General features: G+C 43.0%; 1 protein-coding gene across 1 annotated transcript in view; it reads right to left on the bottom strand.

Annotated features, from left to right (window-relative positions):
- Nucleotides 1-10370, bottom strand: part of ZNF335 (zinc finger protein 335) — a 47176-nt gene extending 36806 nt beyond the window's left edge. The window contains exons 1-3 of the mRNA XM_018559040.1: nucleotides 10305-10370; nucleotides 5010-5720; nucleotides 1796-1994 (exon numbers count right to left, since the gene is read on the bottom strand). Coding sequence (XP_018414542.1) covers nucleotides 1796-1994; nucleotides 5010-5720; nucleotides 10305-10370 — 976 coding nt within the window. The remainder of the gene's footprint in view (nucleotides 1-1795; nucleotides 1995-5009; nucleotides 5721-10304) is intronic.
- Between the last annotated feature and the right edge of the window lie 9005 nt (nucleotides 10371-19375).

Genomic DNA, 19375 nt, shown 5'->3' with positions numbered 1-19375 from the left:
AGGAGGTCATTCAGCTAAAGGGTTAGGTTAGTTTAGGGGCAGGGGTTAATTTAGGCATTAGGGTTAAATGTTACCCTTACCTGGCCTAAAACATTTCTAGTTAAGTTCACCAGTGTGTGGTGTCTATGATGTCTAAAAGTGGCTAACATATACACTGAGTGACTTTAAACCGATTTAGTTGCGCTAGGAAAAAATGTGAAAATCACCAGCTGCAACAATGTGTATAACCGTGATAGTGTGAGCAATTATGTTGCGCTTGGTAGTAAGCAATATTCTTTACTGTGTCACCTTGTGTTTCTAATAAAAATGTTTATGCTAAGTGAAAATAAGAATAAAATAAAATGAAACATTTTTATTAGAAACACAAGGTGACACAGTAAAGAATATTGCTTACTACCAACATAATTGCTCACACTAATATACACTGAGTGGCCACTTTAGTAGTCTGTTCGACTACTCAGTAACGCAAATATCTAATCAGCCAATCACATAGGCATGTAGACATGGTCAAGACGATCTGCTGAAGTTCAAACTGAACATCAGAATGGGGAAGAAAAGGGACTTTGAACGTGGCAGGGTCGTTGGTGCGATACGGGCTGGTCTGAGTATTTTAGAAACTGCTGATCTACTGGGATTTTAATGCATAACCATCTCTCGGGTTTACAGAAAATGATCTGAAAAAGAGAAAATACCCAGTGAGCGGCACTTCTCTAGGCAAAAATGCTTTGTTGATGTTAGAGGTCAGAGGAGAATGGCCAGACTGGTTCAAGTTGATAGAAAGGCAACAGTAATTCAAATAACTAGTTGTTACAACCGAGGTATGCGGAATATCATCTCTGTACGCACAACACATGAATCCTTGAATCAGATGGGCTGCAGCAGCAGAAGACCATACCGGGTGCCACTTCTATCGGCTAAGTAAAGGAAACTGAGGCTACAATTTGCAAGAGCTCATCAAAATTGTACAACAGAAAATTGGAAAAATGTTGCTTGGTCTGATGAGTCTCGATTTCTCCTGCTAAATTCAAATGATCTGGGCAGAATTTGGCATTAACAGCATGGAGCCATCCCACCGTGTATAAAAACAGTTCGTGGTGGTGGTGTAATGCTGTGGGGGACTGCTCCAAGACTAGACTAGAGAAAAATTCAGAGGTTAGGAGTCAGCTGTCATTTGTAAGGAGCACACGGAGCTCCTGGGATTTGTACATCTCTGTATTAATGTACGATTTTGTTTTTATAAATATAAATAAAGTGATGCACAGATACCAGTTTTGCGAGTACGAGTACTGATACTTGCCGAGTACTTACAAGTACGAGTACTGATACATGTTTGTTTATTGTCATGTGACAGTTTTTCTAAAACAATACAGACTAATGATTTCAGGACAGTGGTGGAGCGCCAGAGCCAGGTCCCAGCTGCAACCGCTGCAACCCTGGTAGTTCTCAAGAAAATGCCAAGTATCGGCACTGGTACTCGAAAAGTATCTGTGCAACCCTAATATATATATATCCTTTATGTTCATTTATTCAGTCCACATATTCTCAGCACATACTTCATTTTGCAGCTTCTCTTTCTCGCGGTGTACTGTTCTAATCTTCCACTGACTACACAGGTCACAGGACCAGTTTAAATAAACATACAAAGCTACAGAATGGCAGAGTTCACACGAGGACAGACTGAGTAGCAGTCTGGGGTAAACTTGGAACAAGTGGTTTTGAGTCACGGTGTTGCTGACAATACAAACAAATATAGCAGACACATGATGGAATAGAATATCTCAAATGCACTCTGTACCTTGAATAAGTTGAGGATTGTTTGATCCATGAATAATGCGATCCACAAAATTAACAGGATAAGAAGTTCCTGAGACATCAGGGGGCAGGATGATGGTTTGAGGTGACTGGGTGAGGACTGACTGGCAGATGCTGCACACCCCAGGTACAGAACATGAGTTGGACTGACAGGAAAGCATCTGTACATTAGATACTGCCCCCTAGAAAAGCAATTAAGAACATCATGGGTAAACAGGTTAATTTTAAATAAAATTAACAACAACATAACCAACTATACAATTAAAGTGCAACTCCGGCCAAGATTTCTCCATCTGGACAAGGTAGGAAAGGATGTTATTTGGACAAAAAGGTGAAGAGAAAATCACACCACGGACAGCTCTCACCAAAAGTGAATGGAAACATCCCAAAGGGGACACCATTCTTAATGAGAGCTGATAAAAGTGGGATTACTCAACTTTAGGGGGGTGACTTCTCAGTACCATTGCACAGGAACTGAGAGGCAGTAACACCGACAGGAACAAAGACAGCAATAAAAACCTCACTGACATTATAACACATCCACATATTGTTTAAGATGAAAAAATGTTTTAGCTGGAAATCCATTCCACAACTTAAAATACACAAACACATGGATCTACTTCTAAAAATTCACTAAAAATATCATTTGTTTTGGGGCTCCTGAGGCACAAAAGAAGTAAAGTATGCAAATCCCAGGGTACTCTAAAGGTGCCCATACACCTGCCGATTATCACACAATAATCGTGGCTGATTCCGGGATCGTGCTATAATCGGCAGGTGGATGGAAGGCGTGCGACTGTTTCTACTGTAAGGTCGCACGTCTTTTGTCTCCCGAGCAGGCTTGAAAACCCGCCGAGAATCATACGATTTTCGGCGGGTTAGTGGCGTTCTCGGGAGACCGCTCATCAATGCAGTCATCGGAAGCCCTCCCCTCAGTGGGGCGGGCTTTCGATGATCGCAAGTACGATCTGCCTGTCCAAGATGGGCAGATCGTACGCGCTTTTAATTACCTTACAACCATCGCACGATGAAAGTCGTGCGATGGTTGTAAAGTGTATGGGCACCTTTACAGTGGTATTTTCCGAGATAATCAGTAGAATGAGAAAGCCTACGCGTTTCAAAGGTTCAGACACTCCCCCTTCATCAGGGCCTACAGTGACACTAAACTCATAAGTTAAATCTTAAAAATACATCCAAGTACCTTTAACTATTAACAACAATGTATCTTATTTGTGTATCACTCAGCTGTATATCTTCACTGTCATCACTGAATTGGTGCTGACACTGTCCTTCCTTCTAGAGGGTGGCTCTTTTTGTTCCCCATGGTACTTATCTGTATATCTTCAAGGCATCTCTGAATCGGTGCTGACACTGTCCTTCCTTCTGGAGGGTGGCTACTTTTGTTCCCCATGGTCCCTGTGTGTGTTGTAAAGTATCCACCGCTGCAAGCTCACTCCCGTGATGGACTACAACCTCAATACAAATTAGCAAACTCAACATGACATTGTGGTCCATCGGAGCTCGGAACGGTGGCTACGTTACAACACACACAGGGACCATGAGGAACAAAAGTAACCACCCTCCGGAAGGAAGGACAGTGTCAGCACCAATTCAGAGATGTCATGGTACATACAGATAAGTACCATGAGTACATTCCCATAATGGACTACAAACTCACGTTTAGTTTACTAATTTTATTGAAATTATAGTCCATCACGGGAATGAGATTGGAGCAGTGGCTACTTTATAACAGACAGAGACCATGGGGAAAAAACGTAGCCACCCTCCAGAAGGAAGGACTGACTGTATTTGAATATTAATTGTATTTATATAGTAAGTTCCTGCAACCATCAGTTTGTGCAGCGTGTAGCTGACTGGCTGTGAAAGTGCTCGAGAAGTGTCTGAACCCTAGAAAACGTGTGCGCTCTCTTATTTTACTGATTATCTAATAAAATACCATTTTGACCATTGGTGAGATGCCATTACTGTTTCTTACATAACTGGACTTTTCTCAAGACACCTGACCCCATGGGAGTTCTCTGCCATGTGCCTCACCAAAGCAGGTCAGTTTGAATAAGGAGACGGTCTTTCACTACACTGGATGTTAACAATAGGAAATCTAGCACCTCTGTTGCATGTACTTAGGTTTTTATTGCGGTCTGTGTCCTTGATGGGAGATCCGCTTTTTCTATGTGCCCTGCTGACCACTGTCACCATGACCGAAAGTGAGGGAAAACTCAAAGTTTTGCATTGTCACCAGAACAGAGAAGGAAATATCTTCCAATGAGGACACCTATTCTGGCGACAACTCTCTAGGAGGAGATTTCCTTTACTTTGAAGAGATTTCTACTCAATCTCCCCAATGGGACACAGGCAGCATAAAAACACCTGACAGGGATTTAATTTAATTTAGATATAATTTAATTTTAGCTCATCAAAAGCGGTCAAAGCTGCAAGAAATAAAAACGTTTACTTCAATTAAACCCCTTTAATCAGCACTATCAGACATAAACATCTGCTCCTATAGTCTTTCTAACATATACATTATCACATGGACAGATTCACCCTCAAAGACCTGTTTTTCTCAAAGGGTTAAGACCGTGGCTTCGTGACATTTTGAGGTCTTTTCCATTAGCATACCAGGCAGAAACTAGTGAGCAAAACTGCAAAGATTACACATATTTGTCTTCATGACAATTTGTTGAATCAGCTGATGGAAAATATAACAACATAATGAATCAAGTGTGCCACATTCTTTCTTTCTAGATCACAGTTCTGTGCAGGATTCAGCTTGAAAAACTGAAAAGCAGTAAACAATAGTACAAAATAAAAACACATACGGTGTAGTCATGATGCATGTGGACGTCTGGCACCTGTCTGATCATATAGTTGGCGTTTTGTTTTGTAGCAGGACCCATAGCGCTTATGCTGTTGCCACCTATCGCATGGTGTAGATTGTCCCCACTTAAAAGAGTTTTTAAATACTAAAAAAGGGTCTAAAAAGGAAGGGAGACAACAAGTATTCAAAAAATCAAGCACTCAATATATCCCAAACAGTTCAAATCCCAATTTTTTACGCCACTTAGCTCCCAGGCAATTTGTTCGCCAAGCCCATTCTCCTTCAACAACATCTCTTGTGGGGTATTGTGTGTGGTTGGTAACAGAACTAAGCTTTCTGAACTCATGTTATTGGTTACCTCCTGGATTCTTGTCCCAGGAATACTATTGTTATTAGAGGCCATCACTGGTACTATTTCTTGATTGGCTTGTTTGTAAAAACAGGTTTCTGGATCTCTCTCTTTACTATCAGTTTGGTTGTTCTGTGTATGATTTGTGATAGGTTTGTCTGTGTTTCTCTCCAAATGTTGGTTATCAATAATTAGGCATTGAGTCACTTCCTGTAAGGCCTTGCTGATTGGACTTTGTTCAATGTCAAGCTGTTCTGTGTTCTTTGTAGAAGACATGAGACTCACTGATACTTCATTATTAGCCTCATCTTCTAGTCTCTGTATTATGATCAGATTTTGTGGTCTATCAAGTGTTTCACTAAGGTCACCATCTCCACTGTTATTTGTATTCTTTATTACACTTGACTCTTCTATGTCCATGCTGTCTTGACTTGGAATGATGCTTGGCTTCTGGACTTCCACGTTGCCCTTCCCATATGGATCTTCTGCTACTAAATCATTTCCAATTATTTTCAGTTCATGTTTCTTAATCTTGTTGGTACTTGACTCAACTGTCTGTGTGTCTGTTGCCATGCTGGTCTCCTGCGATGTTGAATGCATCAGTGCCCGGAAAGTGCCACCAGCACTTATGGACACAGTGATGTCCTCTTGTACCCTATCGGTACCAGATATGTCCACAATTTTCAGATTAATTCCTTCCTCCATTCCAAGACATAGACCCTGTGTAGACACATGACACAGTAAGGACCAAAGATGGGAAATAATAAACATTTTAAACATAATCAACATTGACAGATTAACCCTTTTTCTTTTTAAATTTATTTTTAAAAACAGAACTTTGCAGTAATCAGAAGTTACCATGCAACCATCTGGAGAAGACAGAGTATTTATAAGCATGCAATAGTTTCTATATAAGGGCCGATTTAAAATCATAGCACCGTGTAAATGGCTGGAGGATGTGGTTTGAATCACCCACATTTTCATGGACTTTTTTTAAAAAACATGTAGAAATGGGGAAATGTAATAAATGAAATACTGTAAATGTGTCTCAAAAACAAGCTTATCATGCGATTCTTTTAATGCAGTCAGTAAAATGTACCAGCTTGAGCTGAATTTAGATCTGTGCAATCTTTGGTTAAAGAGACACAGTCAATTTTTTCTTATATGGCCCATTCACACTATCACAGGCAAGTTATACAATGTGCGTTGTGCACTGTTTATTTTTCCTTTTTAAAGGAAAACTTTACTGAAATGTCACAACATGTTTCATTTAAATCTATGCACTGCACCGCAGTGCATTGTTATGTGTTCTAGCTTGTCGCAAGAGGCTGCATATAAATGCAGCCTGTCCTACTTTTCTTGATCGCACACCAATAAGACATAAGGCAAATTGCCTTGTCTATGAGTTTGTACAGTGTTGGGCCACACTGTCCAACACAGCCCAGTTGGGATGGTGTGAACAAGCCTATAAAGTGGACCTGAGCAGAAAAATTTGCATGCTCAAAACGTACAATTTTAAATGAACAAACTTATCAATGTTAACCTTAAAGGAGAGGTAAAACGAACCTTTCCCAATAGTTTGAGCCGCCGTGTGGCACTGCAGCAGTCACATGTTGGCTCTATAGCTTGAGAACTGAGCGATCACAAACTGCTAATAGCTCAGCTCACGGCTTCTCCCTCTCACTGTCAGTCACTGCTCCCCGCAGGGACTCCTTCACCCTGTCTCTAATCCTCCACCTCTTGGAGAGGGGGCGGGCACAGCTGGTTCTGGCTCTAGAGAGAGCTGCAGTGCGGCTCTGCGCTGTCAACTTACAGAGGGTTATATGCCTACAATACAGTATGCTAATTTTGGGTCACAGATAGGGTTGCACCAACAACGATCGGCGCCGATACTGAGCATTTGCGGCAAGAAATCATACTCGCCCGAATGCTCTGATATTTTACCCCGATGCAGGAACTGCCGGTCAGAGTGAGATTCCCTCTGGCCGGCAGTGCTGCGAGGGAGCATAGAGCCGGTTTCCCGGCGAATCAGGAAGTTGGGCGGGCATGACCCACCTCCTGGCTTCCCGATTGGCTTGGAAGCCGGCTTCATGCTGCCAAGCGACACTGCGAGGCAGCCTTGCTTCCTGACCAATCAGGAAGCTGGGCAGCAGGTCATGACCCACCTCCCGGCTTCCTGATTGGCTAGGAAGCAGCTTCACGCTGCTTAGAGACACTGTGAGGCAGCCTGGCTTCCTGACCAATTAGGAAGCCATGCTGCCTCGCAGTGTCGCAAGGGAGCGCGACGCCGATGTTCTGTTGACAGAACACCGGCTTCCCAGGAAATCCGGGTATGCTGAACCCACGCGTACAAATGCGCAAAAACTGCCACCTAGGTGTGAACCAGGCCTTTACAGCACTTCCTTTTGCAGGTTGGCAAATGCTGAGCCACTGCCTTGTGATTAGGAGCAGTATTGTCATCCTGACGTGTGCGCTCCCTCAATTGGCTGTTTGGCTGCCTATCAGGTCTATAAGATAGGTAGCACAATGGCTTACTAAAGGGCACATACGGTAGCCTTCCAATGCTGCTACTAATTGTGAGGCAGTGGCTTAGCATCTGTCAGCCTGCAATAGGAAATGCTGTTACTGAAAGATCTCTAGGTAAGAAACTTTGCAGCAAATTGCTCTAAATAACTTCCTGTTCATTCATGATTGGAAAAAGTAACCTACAAAACCATTTTTAGCCAAAATTTCCGTGCATCCCTAGTTAAAACCCGTCAGAAATGTGCGCTAATGACCTTTGTTACCGGGCCCCTGCACCATTTCTACATTATCTGTGCTAGTCCATTGAAAAGTGGATGAACCTAGGTTCTTCTTTTCCTTTGTACCTTTTGTATGATCAACAAGCTTGTCCACCACACTTGATTATGCTTTGATAGATCAGGTTGGGCTGAAAAGGGGATCACTGGCTGTCAGAGACAAATTGCACATCAGCACATGTCACATCTATGCATGTATAGCTTTGGGGTCGCCAAACTGTTATTTCTTCACAGTCAGCCTGTCATACTGCTTCTTTCACCAAGGGAACATAACATTTCACCTATAAATGTCATCTCTACAAGAAGCAAATAATAAAAAAACAGAAATCTCTGGAAAAACAAATTACGGCTGAGGAAGGTCAAGCTGGGACAAAACTTGGCCAGGCGTCACAGAGTGTGCCTTGATTTTCAGATTGGGAACGTTGCATAATATAAAAAATGTTGGAGCTCATTAACAAGTGATCATCTAAAAAGGAAAGGCCCCTCAGGCTTGTTTACGATGCTCGCTCAGTGGTATGCAGTCTAGGTCTGTGCACATCCCAGTGGTCTGTGCCAAGCACTCAGCACATCTTACTTCTCTGTGAAATTACTGGTGTGATCTGAGTCTTACATTCTGAAGTCATATTTTCAATTTTTCGGGATTCTACAGACACTAATAAGTGACCCCTCTTCCCTGTTAATGTATTCAGAGCAGAAAATGAGTCATGATCGGCGCTGATCACTGGAAACGAATCAAGATATTCCTATACAGCTGTTAGTAAACAACATATATGGTGAAGTTCAGACATTCTAATTGGTGATGGGGGGAGAGGTGCTGACGGATAATTGTTTTTCTCTGAGTCACACCTGGGAACTGATCACTTCCTCAGAAATGATTCATACACATATAGAATGCTTGTCACACAAAATCAGACAAAGTGCCTTGCTTGGTTCCTCTCTAATCATGCTGGGGGTTTCCAACAACTTCCACTCACCCCCTCCGTCCGGCATGAGTTATTTATAGGAATAAATCAAAATAATATGTTCATATATATGTTGACAGGAAGCTGATAAAATGAATGTTTGTTTGTATACATACAATGGCAAGAGAATCTGACTTGTATTAAGGGATCAATTTACTCCAGGGAACTCAGGCGAGGAGATCCTGTAACTGTATTTCCACCAGACGTTGTCTTGCATTGTTGCTACATAACATGAGATAATAACCCATCAATATTTGGGGGACTCATTTACACCAATTTCCTTAACCACTTCTGGGCCACGATACGTCTATAGATGGCGGCCCGCAGAAGTGGTTAAAACAAGAACTGGTGCCGCTTTTAACAGCAGGCGATTGCTGTTAATGTACAAGCGATCCGGCGTCTGTACAGCCGCCGGATCGTTTGCACAGTGCGGTATTTTGGGTATTGACTTTTTTGTGGCTTCACAGGCGAACGCAATTTTAAGGCTTGACATGTTTGATATCAATTTACCCAGCGTGATCCAGTCTTTCATATTTTACCCAAAAATTGGGTATTATATTATGTTTTTGTGCACTAAATTTTAGTTTAGTTTATTTTTTCCTAAAAATCCTGGTTTGATAAACATTTGCGCAAAAAACGTGCGACATAAAAAATTGCAACTAGCATTTTTTTATTCTACAGGGCCTCTACTTTCAGAACATATATAATTGTTTGGGGGTTTCAAGCTGTTTTCTAGCCAAAAATGTGTATTTTATCATGTGTGCGTAAATAGTAAGAAAATCCCCCGGACAGCAAGTGGTTAATACCGCATGTCTAGGGTGCTGACCTTAATTTTTCAATTACCTCAACAGAAAAAGAAACAACACTTCTATTTTTCTGGGCTTAGCCCTTTCTTTCTCTTTCCTCTCTCTTGGAAGTTTACACTTTTATTTTGATTTTACGCCATGCTGACACAGGCATAATGTAAAGGTTATTTACAATTTACGCACATGCGTCATCTACCTAGTGGTACTCTTGTGTCCTTACTTTTGTTATTATTCTCATTCCTGGGTACTTATGTTCGTTATGTTGTCCTATACGATTCACGGATTATGTCTTCTATTGTGCCGTGTCTTTCCTCAATACTTTGTATACCGATTGTTTTCTATCATCTTTACCATGTCTATATTTTTGTTTGAAAACGCAATAAAAACTTTGCAATTGAAAAAGAAATAACACGATCAGTCTCCAATCAGGCAACATGCGTTACCACGTAGGTTTCCACACAAACTTACTGGGATCCAGTCATTCATTTTACCAATCCAATCTGCAACGGATCACTTTTCATAGGGCAGTTTACTGGTGTTCAGTCGTCAATACCGGCGACTCCTGAGCGCCTGTTGTGTTTTTTAATCCCAATGGGGATTCTGCATTGCAGTGCCCCTTCACCAAAGCATGCCAAGCAGTTGGGACACTGTTGGAGTGCGGTCAAATCGACTGCAATGGTCACTTTTGGCAAGAGGCAAGGCATGCTATATAGAATTTGGCACGGCATTTGTACATACCTGAGCGGCTGCCATGTAAGGGATTAAGTGGATGGTTGGGCGTGGAATAAGAGTGACCAACTGCATGTTTTACCGCCCCTGTGAACTAGCCCTTAGGGAGGAGGGCATATATGAAAAATAGATTGTTGTAGGCAACACAATCAGTTCCTCTTTCAGATACACTGTATACTCAAAACCACGGTCACATTTGATTCCAAAAAGAAATCTCTTTTAATAAGTCTTCTTATACAGAAACATCAAAGAGGAATATTCTACTGTTGTGCCATCATTATCATAAAAAAATCTAAGACTATACATTACATAGCACATAAAACGGTTTTTTTGGGGGTTATTGCAGCAATAGTGCGATTTCCTTTTTAGAAACCAATACTTGTTCTGCAATCCTTTCCTGTTTTTAACATTCAAGCAATGATGAAATGTTTTGCTGTTATGTAACGACTACTTATTTAGCAAAATTCAGGCTTTGTACAGAGCATGATGTAATATTATACCAATTCAATTCTTTGAATATTCTTACAAACTGGTCAAAGCAAAAACGCAAACAAATCCTGCAAGAACGCGCACAACGCAGGAGCGCATTCTTGCGGGATTTCCAGTGCTGATTGATTTCCCAGGGGGCGACGGTGAAGCACAGCTGCATCACCGGCCATTTGGGAAATGGCTGGCAAGCCAGGATCGGAGGTATTTTCTTATTTTCTGTTCAAATGTTTTTTTAGCATTTTTTTTGGGTGTAAGAACACCTTTAATACATGAGAAAGAATTCACTAAGCAGGGTGGGGTAATTGGAGAGGCAGCACACAGTCAGCGGCTTTCCCTACCGTGTATGATGTAAACCCCAACAATGAAATCCTCTTACTTCTCTTTTGTTTCAGGCTTTAAATAAAGAACTAATGCAGCCACCACATCAAAGGACAAGTAGGCTGTACTATAATACAGACCAGTGTTCTCAACCAGTGTAACCTCAGGACCCACATTTGAAATTGGTCATTAGATCATGACCCAAGTCGCAGTAGTGCGTGTTGTAGTGCTGGTGATCGAACTGTGGGTGGGAGGTGCATTTGGCGTGCCATTTAAATAAATTGTGACGCACCTCCCACCCCAGAACGTGCGCTAGGTGCAATTGCATGGTACAGTGCATTATTCACACAGGACTCTGTGATTTAATGCACTGTACTAGTGTGGACTGGCACTTAAAAACACACAACACACACACAACCACAGACACAATGTTGCACACTTATAGACATTCTCAAACACACACACATGTACACACTGCAAAAAAAAAAAATTCTTTTTTTTTTTAAAGATCCACCCAGTCTCCCTACCTTACGAGAACTGGATCCTCAGCCTGAGGTCCAGTGTGGGCTGCTGTGTTGTGACGGAGCTCCATTCACATGTGCATTGCTGGTACAGCTCCCTTGCTTGCCATGTAGAGGTGCCGGGAGCCAGAATGTGATGTCACTCCGGGCCAGGCACCTCTACAGGGCACGTGAGGGAGCTGTACGCGATGCATGTATGGATGGAGCTCCCTCGCAGCCACACTCCCTGCCCACCCAACCTGAGGCTGAAACTTGGTGCCAGGCAGCATATTTTAAATGGCTGCTCGGCGCGGGAACTGACAGTGCTGCTCTATGGGGAGACTGGGAAGCCTCTCAACCTAGCACAGTGGAAGGCACATGGGGACGTGACCTACTTTTGGGTCATGACCCACCAGTTGAGAACAACGGATATAGACCCTCTCCAGAATATGAGGTGAGGTGAGTGCTTTTCACTCATCCTCATAGTTCTAGCCGACCTGTGACAATGAAACTGTCACAGGTCGGCTCAGTAGATCGGGAGGTGAGCGAACACATACCGGCGCTCGCTCACTTCTCACGGCAGAGAGCCGTGACAGGGGAGGGACTGGATTCCCCCCTCCGATCCTCCAGCGCTGACTGGCAGAACGGACGGGGGAGGGGACGGGTAGGGGGCGGTCACTCACGCAGCTGTCGGGATAATTGTCGGACATAATTGTCGGGATCCGTTTCAGCTGCGGCGTCTCAGTATACCGCGAGCTCTTGCTCGCGGTATACTGAGCTTAGGGTGACGGGAGGACGCTAGTTTGTGTCCTCCCGTTAGCCTTAGGAGAACTATGGGGAAAAGCCCTAACCCCATAGTTCTCCTTTAAGTACTTTAATATGTTCTCACTTTGAAGGCAAATAATTAATTGGATTATGTACGCAAAAATGAATGGCACACGTATGAAAGTGCACTTATCCTTTAAAACAAACCCCTATTGCTTATAATAAGGTGACAGTATATGTTCTGTATTAATACAGTGGTACTTTTAAGCTCCAGATGGAATAATGTTTTCATCAAGCTGTGATCCTATAACAAATCTGTCTTATAAAATTTATTAGTGCTGCAGTGTTCACCGCCTTGCTGTGCGGAAAAGTTGATAAATCTCTCCCATTATATTTAAACTACAGCAAATGATGCGAATTAATAGTCAAATAACTGATACAATTTGTAGAAACTGCTTTGTAATAAGAAATGGAAAACATAATACTTTCAAATTCATCTTTACATCTTTATTTTTAGAAAACATAAAAATGAGGCAATTCTGGAACAATGGAAATCTTTACGTCATAATTTCATGGTATGCTTATTTTGCCTTCCTACAACAGAAACAGAATGAATTCAGATGAATCTGAAATGCTGAGCTTATTGACCACTAAAAGTAGAAATATTTTTATGCAACGCCCTCAAGATGGTCTAACTTTCATATACCCTCTATCTTGTAAGTACGCGTCAAAAACGGCAGGGAGGCGGACAGGTAGTTTATAAAATGACAGTCATTGTACATATTACCAAGTGTTCTATGGCTTAAAAGCTCAACTCCGGGCACAATACACGTAGGTCTGATTCACATTAAATGCGTAGGCCGGTGCAGCGCCAACACAATTTGCCTGGTCACGGATGGGCACAGTTCACACCACCACAAAGTTGTGCGTTGCAGGGATGTGTGCTGAAAAAAAAAAGGACTGCATGCTCCAGGAGGCAGATCCTGAGCTCCAGGAACTAAAGGGAGATGGATTCATCTGCCCATAGTGAAAATGGCCGCCATGAAGAAGAATGGGGAGGAAAAGAAGAATAAGGTATGCAAAGAATAAAAGGCCAGCAATTTTCTAATAGGTACTTGTGTGTGTAGATTGCCATTACTAAACATTTCCGTATGTGCCTTTGAGGTCATTTTTGAGATATGGGTGAAGTTCCTCTTTAGAAACAACAATTAAACAGACCACATCCACTATAAATATCTTTTAAGGCATAAAGGTCCCACCTCAACCTAACTGCTCAACCATCACATTCTCAAACAATTCATCCCCCAAACAGCTACCTCCTCATGTATTACTTCCCCCTCCCTTTTAGAATGTAAGCTCTCACGGGCAGGGCCCGCCTTACCATATTGTCTTGAATTGTATTGTCAGGCCCGGATTCCCCACAAGGCCACCGAGGCCGGGCCACGGGGCGGCACGTAGCAGAGGGGCGGCATCGTCGTGGTGTCCCCCGACGCCCGGAACATGTAGTTCCGGGCGGTAAGTGGGGAATCCGGCCGTTCGTTTACAAGTGATTGCGGCGATTTCGCCGCGATCACTTGTAATATGTGTGCAGCCCCCCCCGCCATAACAATAAGATAGAAAATTATAAATAAATAAAACAAGCTAAAAATGTAAAAAATCAATAATAAAAAAAAAAAAGTGATAAAAAAGTAAGAGAAAATAAAGAAAAAAGATTAGAACTAACCCTGCCGCCCCTGCCATCCGTTCCCATTCTCCGTTGATTGAGGGGGGCTGGTTGGCGGGGAGGGGGCGCATTGCTGAACCTGGCTTTGGGGCGGCAGGGAGAGCAAATCTGGCCCTGTGTATTGTGATTGTAATGTCTTCCTTATATTGTAAAGCGCTGCGCAAACTGTTGGCGCTATATAAATGCTGTATAATAATAATAATAAAGGTGGCCATAAATAGGAGATCAGCCATTTTGGTTGATTTGGCCATTACCTACTGGTCCCTCCTTCTCATCTCATTGAGATAGGCTGGGCATCCATGGTGGATGGGCATGCTCCCCCTCCTGCCTCCTTTTACATAAACATGTATGCTTGCCAAGAAGTGGTTGTATCCAGCCGCTGCAATTTTCTCCATTGTTACTTTAATGTTGAACCACATACATCACTGTCAATGCCGGGGTTTTGTGAAAAGCCGGTATGACACTGAACATACAACCTAAACTGAATAGTGTTGGGTAAACTTAGCATTTCATTTACCTCTGTTTTTTAAAGGTGATCTTCAATAAAAATGGGCTTATCTTTCACCACCTCAATACCGAAGCAATTTTGTGATTTTTCCACACACTACAATCTGGATTTTTCGATAGAAAATTACTTTTTTTTCTGAAAGTAGAGGCACTGTAGAATAAAAAATAGTAGCTGCTTTTTTTTATGTCGCACAATAGCTGCCCAAATGTTTATCAAATTGATATTTTTAGGGAAAAAACACTTAAATGAATTTTAGTGAACACAAACGCAATTTATTACCCTTTTTTTGGGGGTAGGATTAAATTAAAAAAGTTGGGGTTACATCGAGTAAATAGATACCAAACATGTTAAGCATTAAAACTGCACATGCCCATGAAATGGCAAAAAACTATGGTACTCAGAATTGTCTATAGGCCATGCTTTAAAAGCTTTTACTGCCCATCAGTTTAGATCAGTGATTCTCAACCTGTGTAACTTCAGGAGCCACATTTGTCCTTGGTCCTAAAGTTGCGACACAAGTCGCACTGCAATGAAACACACGGCATTGCGGCCCGTCCCGGTGCAGGCGATTGAACTGTGGGCGGGAGGTGGTGGTGATGAATGGCAACGCAAAGCACCTCCTGCACCAGAACACGTAGTAGGTACGACTGCATCATACAGTGCGTTAATCGCACAGGACTGTTCCATGTGAATGGGCCCTCAAAAACACTGACAGACACACACAATCTCACACACTCAGACATTCTCACGCTCATATACACACTCCCAAAAATGTTTTTGTTTTTTTAAGATCCACCCAGTCTCCCTACCTTACGAGAACTGGAGTGGATCCTCAGCCTGGGGTCCAGTGTGGGCTGCTGTGCTGTGACAGAGCTCCATCCATACGTGCATTGCTTGTACAGCTCCCTTACGGGCCCTGTAGAGATGCTGGGAGCCAAAATGTGACGTCACTCCGGAAAAAGATCCGAGCTCCCGCTTGACTAGGACCTCAGAAGTCGCATCTGTGATTGCTCCTTCTCTCTTCTAGCTCTGGTGATCTATCACATAGAGAAGAACGAGGAGATGTTCTTAATGATGTGATAGATCACCAGAGCTAGAAGCGAGGCGGGGCTATGTAGATACACATGCGCCTGAAGGGAAGAGGCACGAAGAGGTGGGGTTACGGAAATAGTCGAGCGGCAGGGGGAACCAATATTTACAGGAGAACAGAAATCCACACAACACCGACTCCCTGACACCGTGCTGCCCACCTGCGGACCCCCTGGTGAGACACCATAGCCCAGGCAGCACTGATAATCGCACAGCCCACCCGAGTGACACACCACCCACCTGCAGATATCACGGCACCAACCCAGAACAGCACACAGTATAAAGCTTCACATTCATTTGTATTGCTGGGATTTGTAGTTGTCTATAGCTGGTCTCCTTACTCCCTCCCCTGGCTACCTCTCCTCGATAACCTTCAAAAAAATTGCAGCTCTAGGGTGTTCGGGTTTCACTTGAAAAAAAAGGTGGCGACCCTACTGTGTACTGCAAGGGTAAGATGTACGTTAACTCTAGGGGGCAGATGAAGAGGCTGTATCTTCACCGATGCTCAAGAATTGCATGTGTAGGAGGCAAGTTTAAGACCGCAGATAGGAACACCTTAGACACGGGCCAGTCTTAAAATGGAAGGAGCCTACAGGAGCGGGAGATAGGGTAAGTATCACTCTTTATTCCATTGCCCCTAGATTTATCCAGCATTTAGCTCTTGCAGTGGGAGGATTTGTTTCAATCAGGGGGGTGTAAAGGAAGTTTTTTGTTTACTATATAAGGCTCATTCATCACATAGTACCCGGATTGGCACCTGTTTGGACTGTCACACAGGAGCCTTTCAATTTATTTAAGTACATTAAAGCAAGCTAATCTTTTTCACATGTATAGCTAAAATGTAAAAAATTCTATAGTTCTCCTTTAAAGAAAATCCAGAGAAGAGTAGTTAAAGAATTGTGGTACAGGTCCTTCCCATAAAAATTACCACCATCTGCTTCACTGTCCAAATGATTTATCGACCAAGGTTCTGGTGTTCCCATGTACCTGGGATCGTTTTCTATTAACCTGTTTAGCACACATAGCACTAATTATACTATCTGTACATAACACGCGGCTTCTGAGGCAAGCCACAGTGACAAAGTGCTATATAAAACACTGAAAAGTCTTGTAGAAGTCATGTACACTATATTGCCAAAAATGGCATCCCAGTCTTAGTCCGTAGGATTCAATATTGAGTTGGCCCGCCCTTTGCTGCTATAACAGCTTTAACTTTTCTGGGAAGGCGTCCATTAAGATTTAGGAGTGTGTCTATGGGAATGTTTGACCATTCTTCCAGAAGCACATTTGTGAGGGCATGCACTGATGTTGGAGGAGAAGGCCGGGCTCGCAGTCTCCGCTCTAATTCATTCCAAAGGTGTTCTTTCGGGTTGAGGTCAGGACTCTGTGCAGGCCAGTCAAGTTCCTCCACCCCAAACTCGCTCATCCATGTCTTTATGGACCTTGCTTTGTGCACTGGTGCGCAGTCATGTTGAAAGAGGAAGGGGCCATCCCCAAACTGTTCCCACAAAGTTGGGAGCATGAAACTGTCCAAAATGTCTCGGTATGCTGATGCCTTAAGAGTTCCCTTCACTGGAACTAAGGGGCCAAGCCCAACCCCTGAAAAACAACCCCACACCATAATCCCCCCTCCACCAAACTTTACACTTGGCACAATGCAGTCAGGCAAGTACCGTTCTTCTGGCAACCACCAAACCTAGACACGGCCATCGGATTGCCAGACAGACACGTCTCCACTTCTCTAGAGTCCAGTGGTGACGTGCTTTACACCACTCCATCCGATGCTTTGCATTGCACTTGGTGATGTAAGGCTTGGGTGCAGCTGCTCGGCCTAGAAACCCATTCCATGAAGCTCTCTATGCAGTGTTGTTGTGCCAATCTGAAGGCCACACAAAGTTTGGAGGTCTGTAGCTATTGACAGTTGGCGACTTCTGTGCACTGTGCGGTTCAGCATGCGCTGACCCTGCTCTGTCATTTTATGTGGCCTACCACTTCGTGGCTGAGTTGCTGTTGTTTCCAGTTGCTTACACTTTGTTACAATACCACTAACAGTTGACTGTGGAATATTTAGGGGTCTATTCACTAAGCTGCCGTAGGAGCTCTCTTGCACTGTTGTTGTGCCACTCTGAAGGCCACACAAAGTTTGGAGGTCTGTAGCTATTGACTCTGCAGACAGTTTGCGACTTCTGCACACTGCGCTTCAGCATGCGCTGACCCCGCTCTGTCATTTTACATGGCCTACCACTTCGTGGCTGAGTTGCTGTTGTTCCCAGTTGCTTCCACTTTGTTATAATATCACTAACAGGTGTCCGTGGAATATTTAGTAGAAAGCAAATGTCACGGATGGACTTATTGCACAGGTGACAACCTGTCACGGTACCACACTTGAATTCACTGAGTTCCTGAGAGCGACCCATTCTTTCACAAATGTTTGTAGAAGGGTCTGCATGCCTAGGTGCTTGATTTTATACACCTGTGGCCATGGAGGTGATTGATTTTATACACCTGTGGCCATGGAGGTGATTGGAACACCTGAATCCAATGATTTGGAGGGGTGTCCCAATAGGTTTGGCAATATAGTGTATATACTTTACTACAAATGGTTAGGGTGCCCATAAACCTAAAGATTTTCTTTGCACATCAGTTGGCACCATCAAGCCATGTTGTATATTTATCTTGTTAAAGCGCATGTCACAATAATAATAATAAAACATATACAGCACATTTCTGTAATACATGCACATTTTCCGCCTACAAGTACAAAAAAATAAAAACCAGTTGATCTGCCTGAAATACACTCAGCTCTTACATTAGAACTGAAGACAAAACTTTAGTTTCGGATAGAGTAAGGAAGGGGCAGGTTTTGGTTTTTTCCTGTCCTTATCTCATTGGGGAGATTTCCTTTTACTCCCTATCCGATACCTACAACAGGAAGTGAAAGGAAACCCCTCCAAAGAGATGGAAATTCTTGGTGGTCAGCAGGGCCACCAGAAATAGTGTCCCCATTGGACGTTTTCCAATCTATCCCTGTTCTGATGGCAACCCAAAACTTGGGATTTTCTTTCCCTTTTATTTTTAGTGATAACAGTCATCAGGACGAATAGAGAGGGTGAATCTTCATCTAACGGGAACACAGACTGCAATTAAAACCTGACAAGTGTCCCTTTATTTGCACCTGCTAATCCTGCAAAAAAAAAAAAACAGCAAACACTATACGTGGGTTGCTACGCTCATTCCTTCTCTGTATCTACAGAGGAAGTCATGGTTGTCACCCAGGCTGGACTTCAAACACGTTTGCCTTTGCTCATCTTCATTACATGGAGGATGACGGGATTAGCATTTTGCAGAACAAAGATTGTTTAAATTCCTTAGCAGCTCACAGGAAGTGACAGGGCCACTGCATTTCTGGCAAGATCAGCAGGTAATTGAGCCGCCACATCTAAGGAATGGTAAATTGCAATATATAACATTTTTACTCTCGGGTTTACTTATCCTTTAACATTTTAAATGCTTCTGTCAGCACAGCAGCCAAGACAGAAACAGAGAAGAGTTGCATTTTTCAAGAGAAGAGAACTATCAGAGGATGACTTGCTGCTATTTCAGGAGACAACTTCGCTAGAAATAAATCTTATTAGTAGAAGCTACTATTTGCAAATTTCACACAGCATTGTCTGGCTTGTCTGGGGCG

Source organism: Nanorana parkeri, unplaced genomic scaffold (genome assembly GCF_000935625.1).
Source record: "Nanorana parkeri isolate BGI_ZX_2015 unplaced genomic scaffold, ASM93562v1 scaffold377, whole genome shotgun sequence".
In the NCBI taxonomy this organism is placed as follows: domain Eukaryota; kingdom Metazoa; phylum Chordata; class Amphibia; order Anura; family Dicroglossidae; genus Nanorana; species Nanorana parkeri.
Note: the sequence above shows the minus strand (reverse complement) of the source record. Positions and strands in the feature narration are given on the sequence as shown.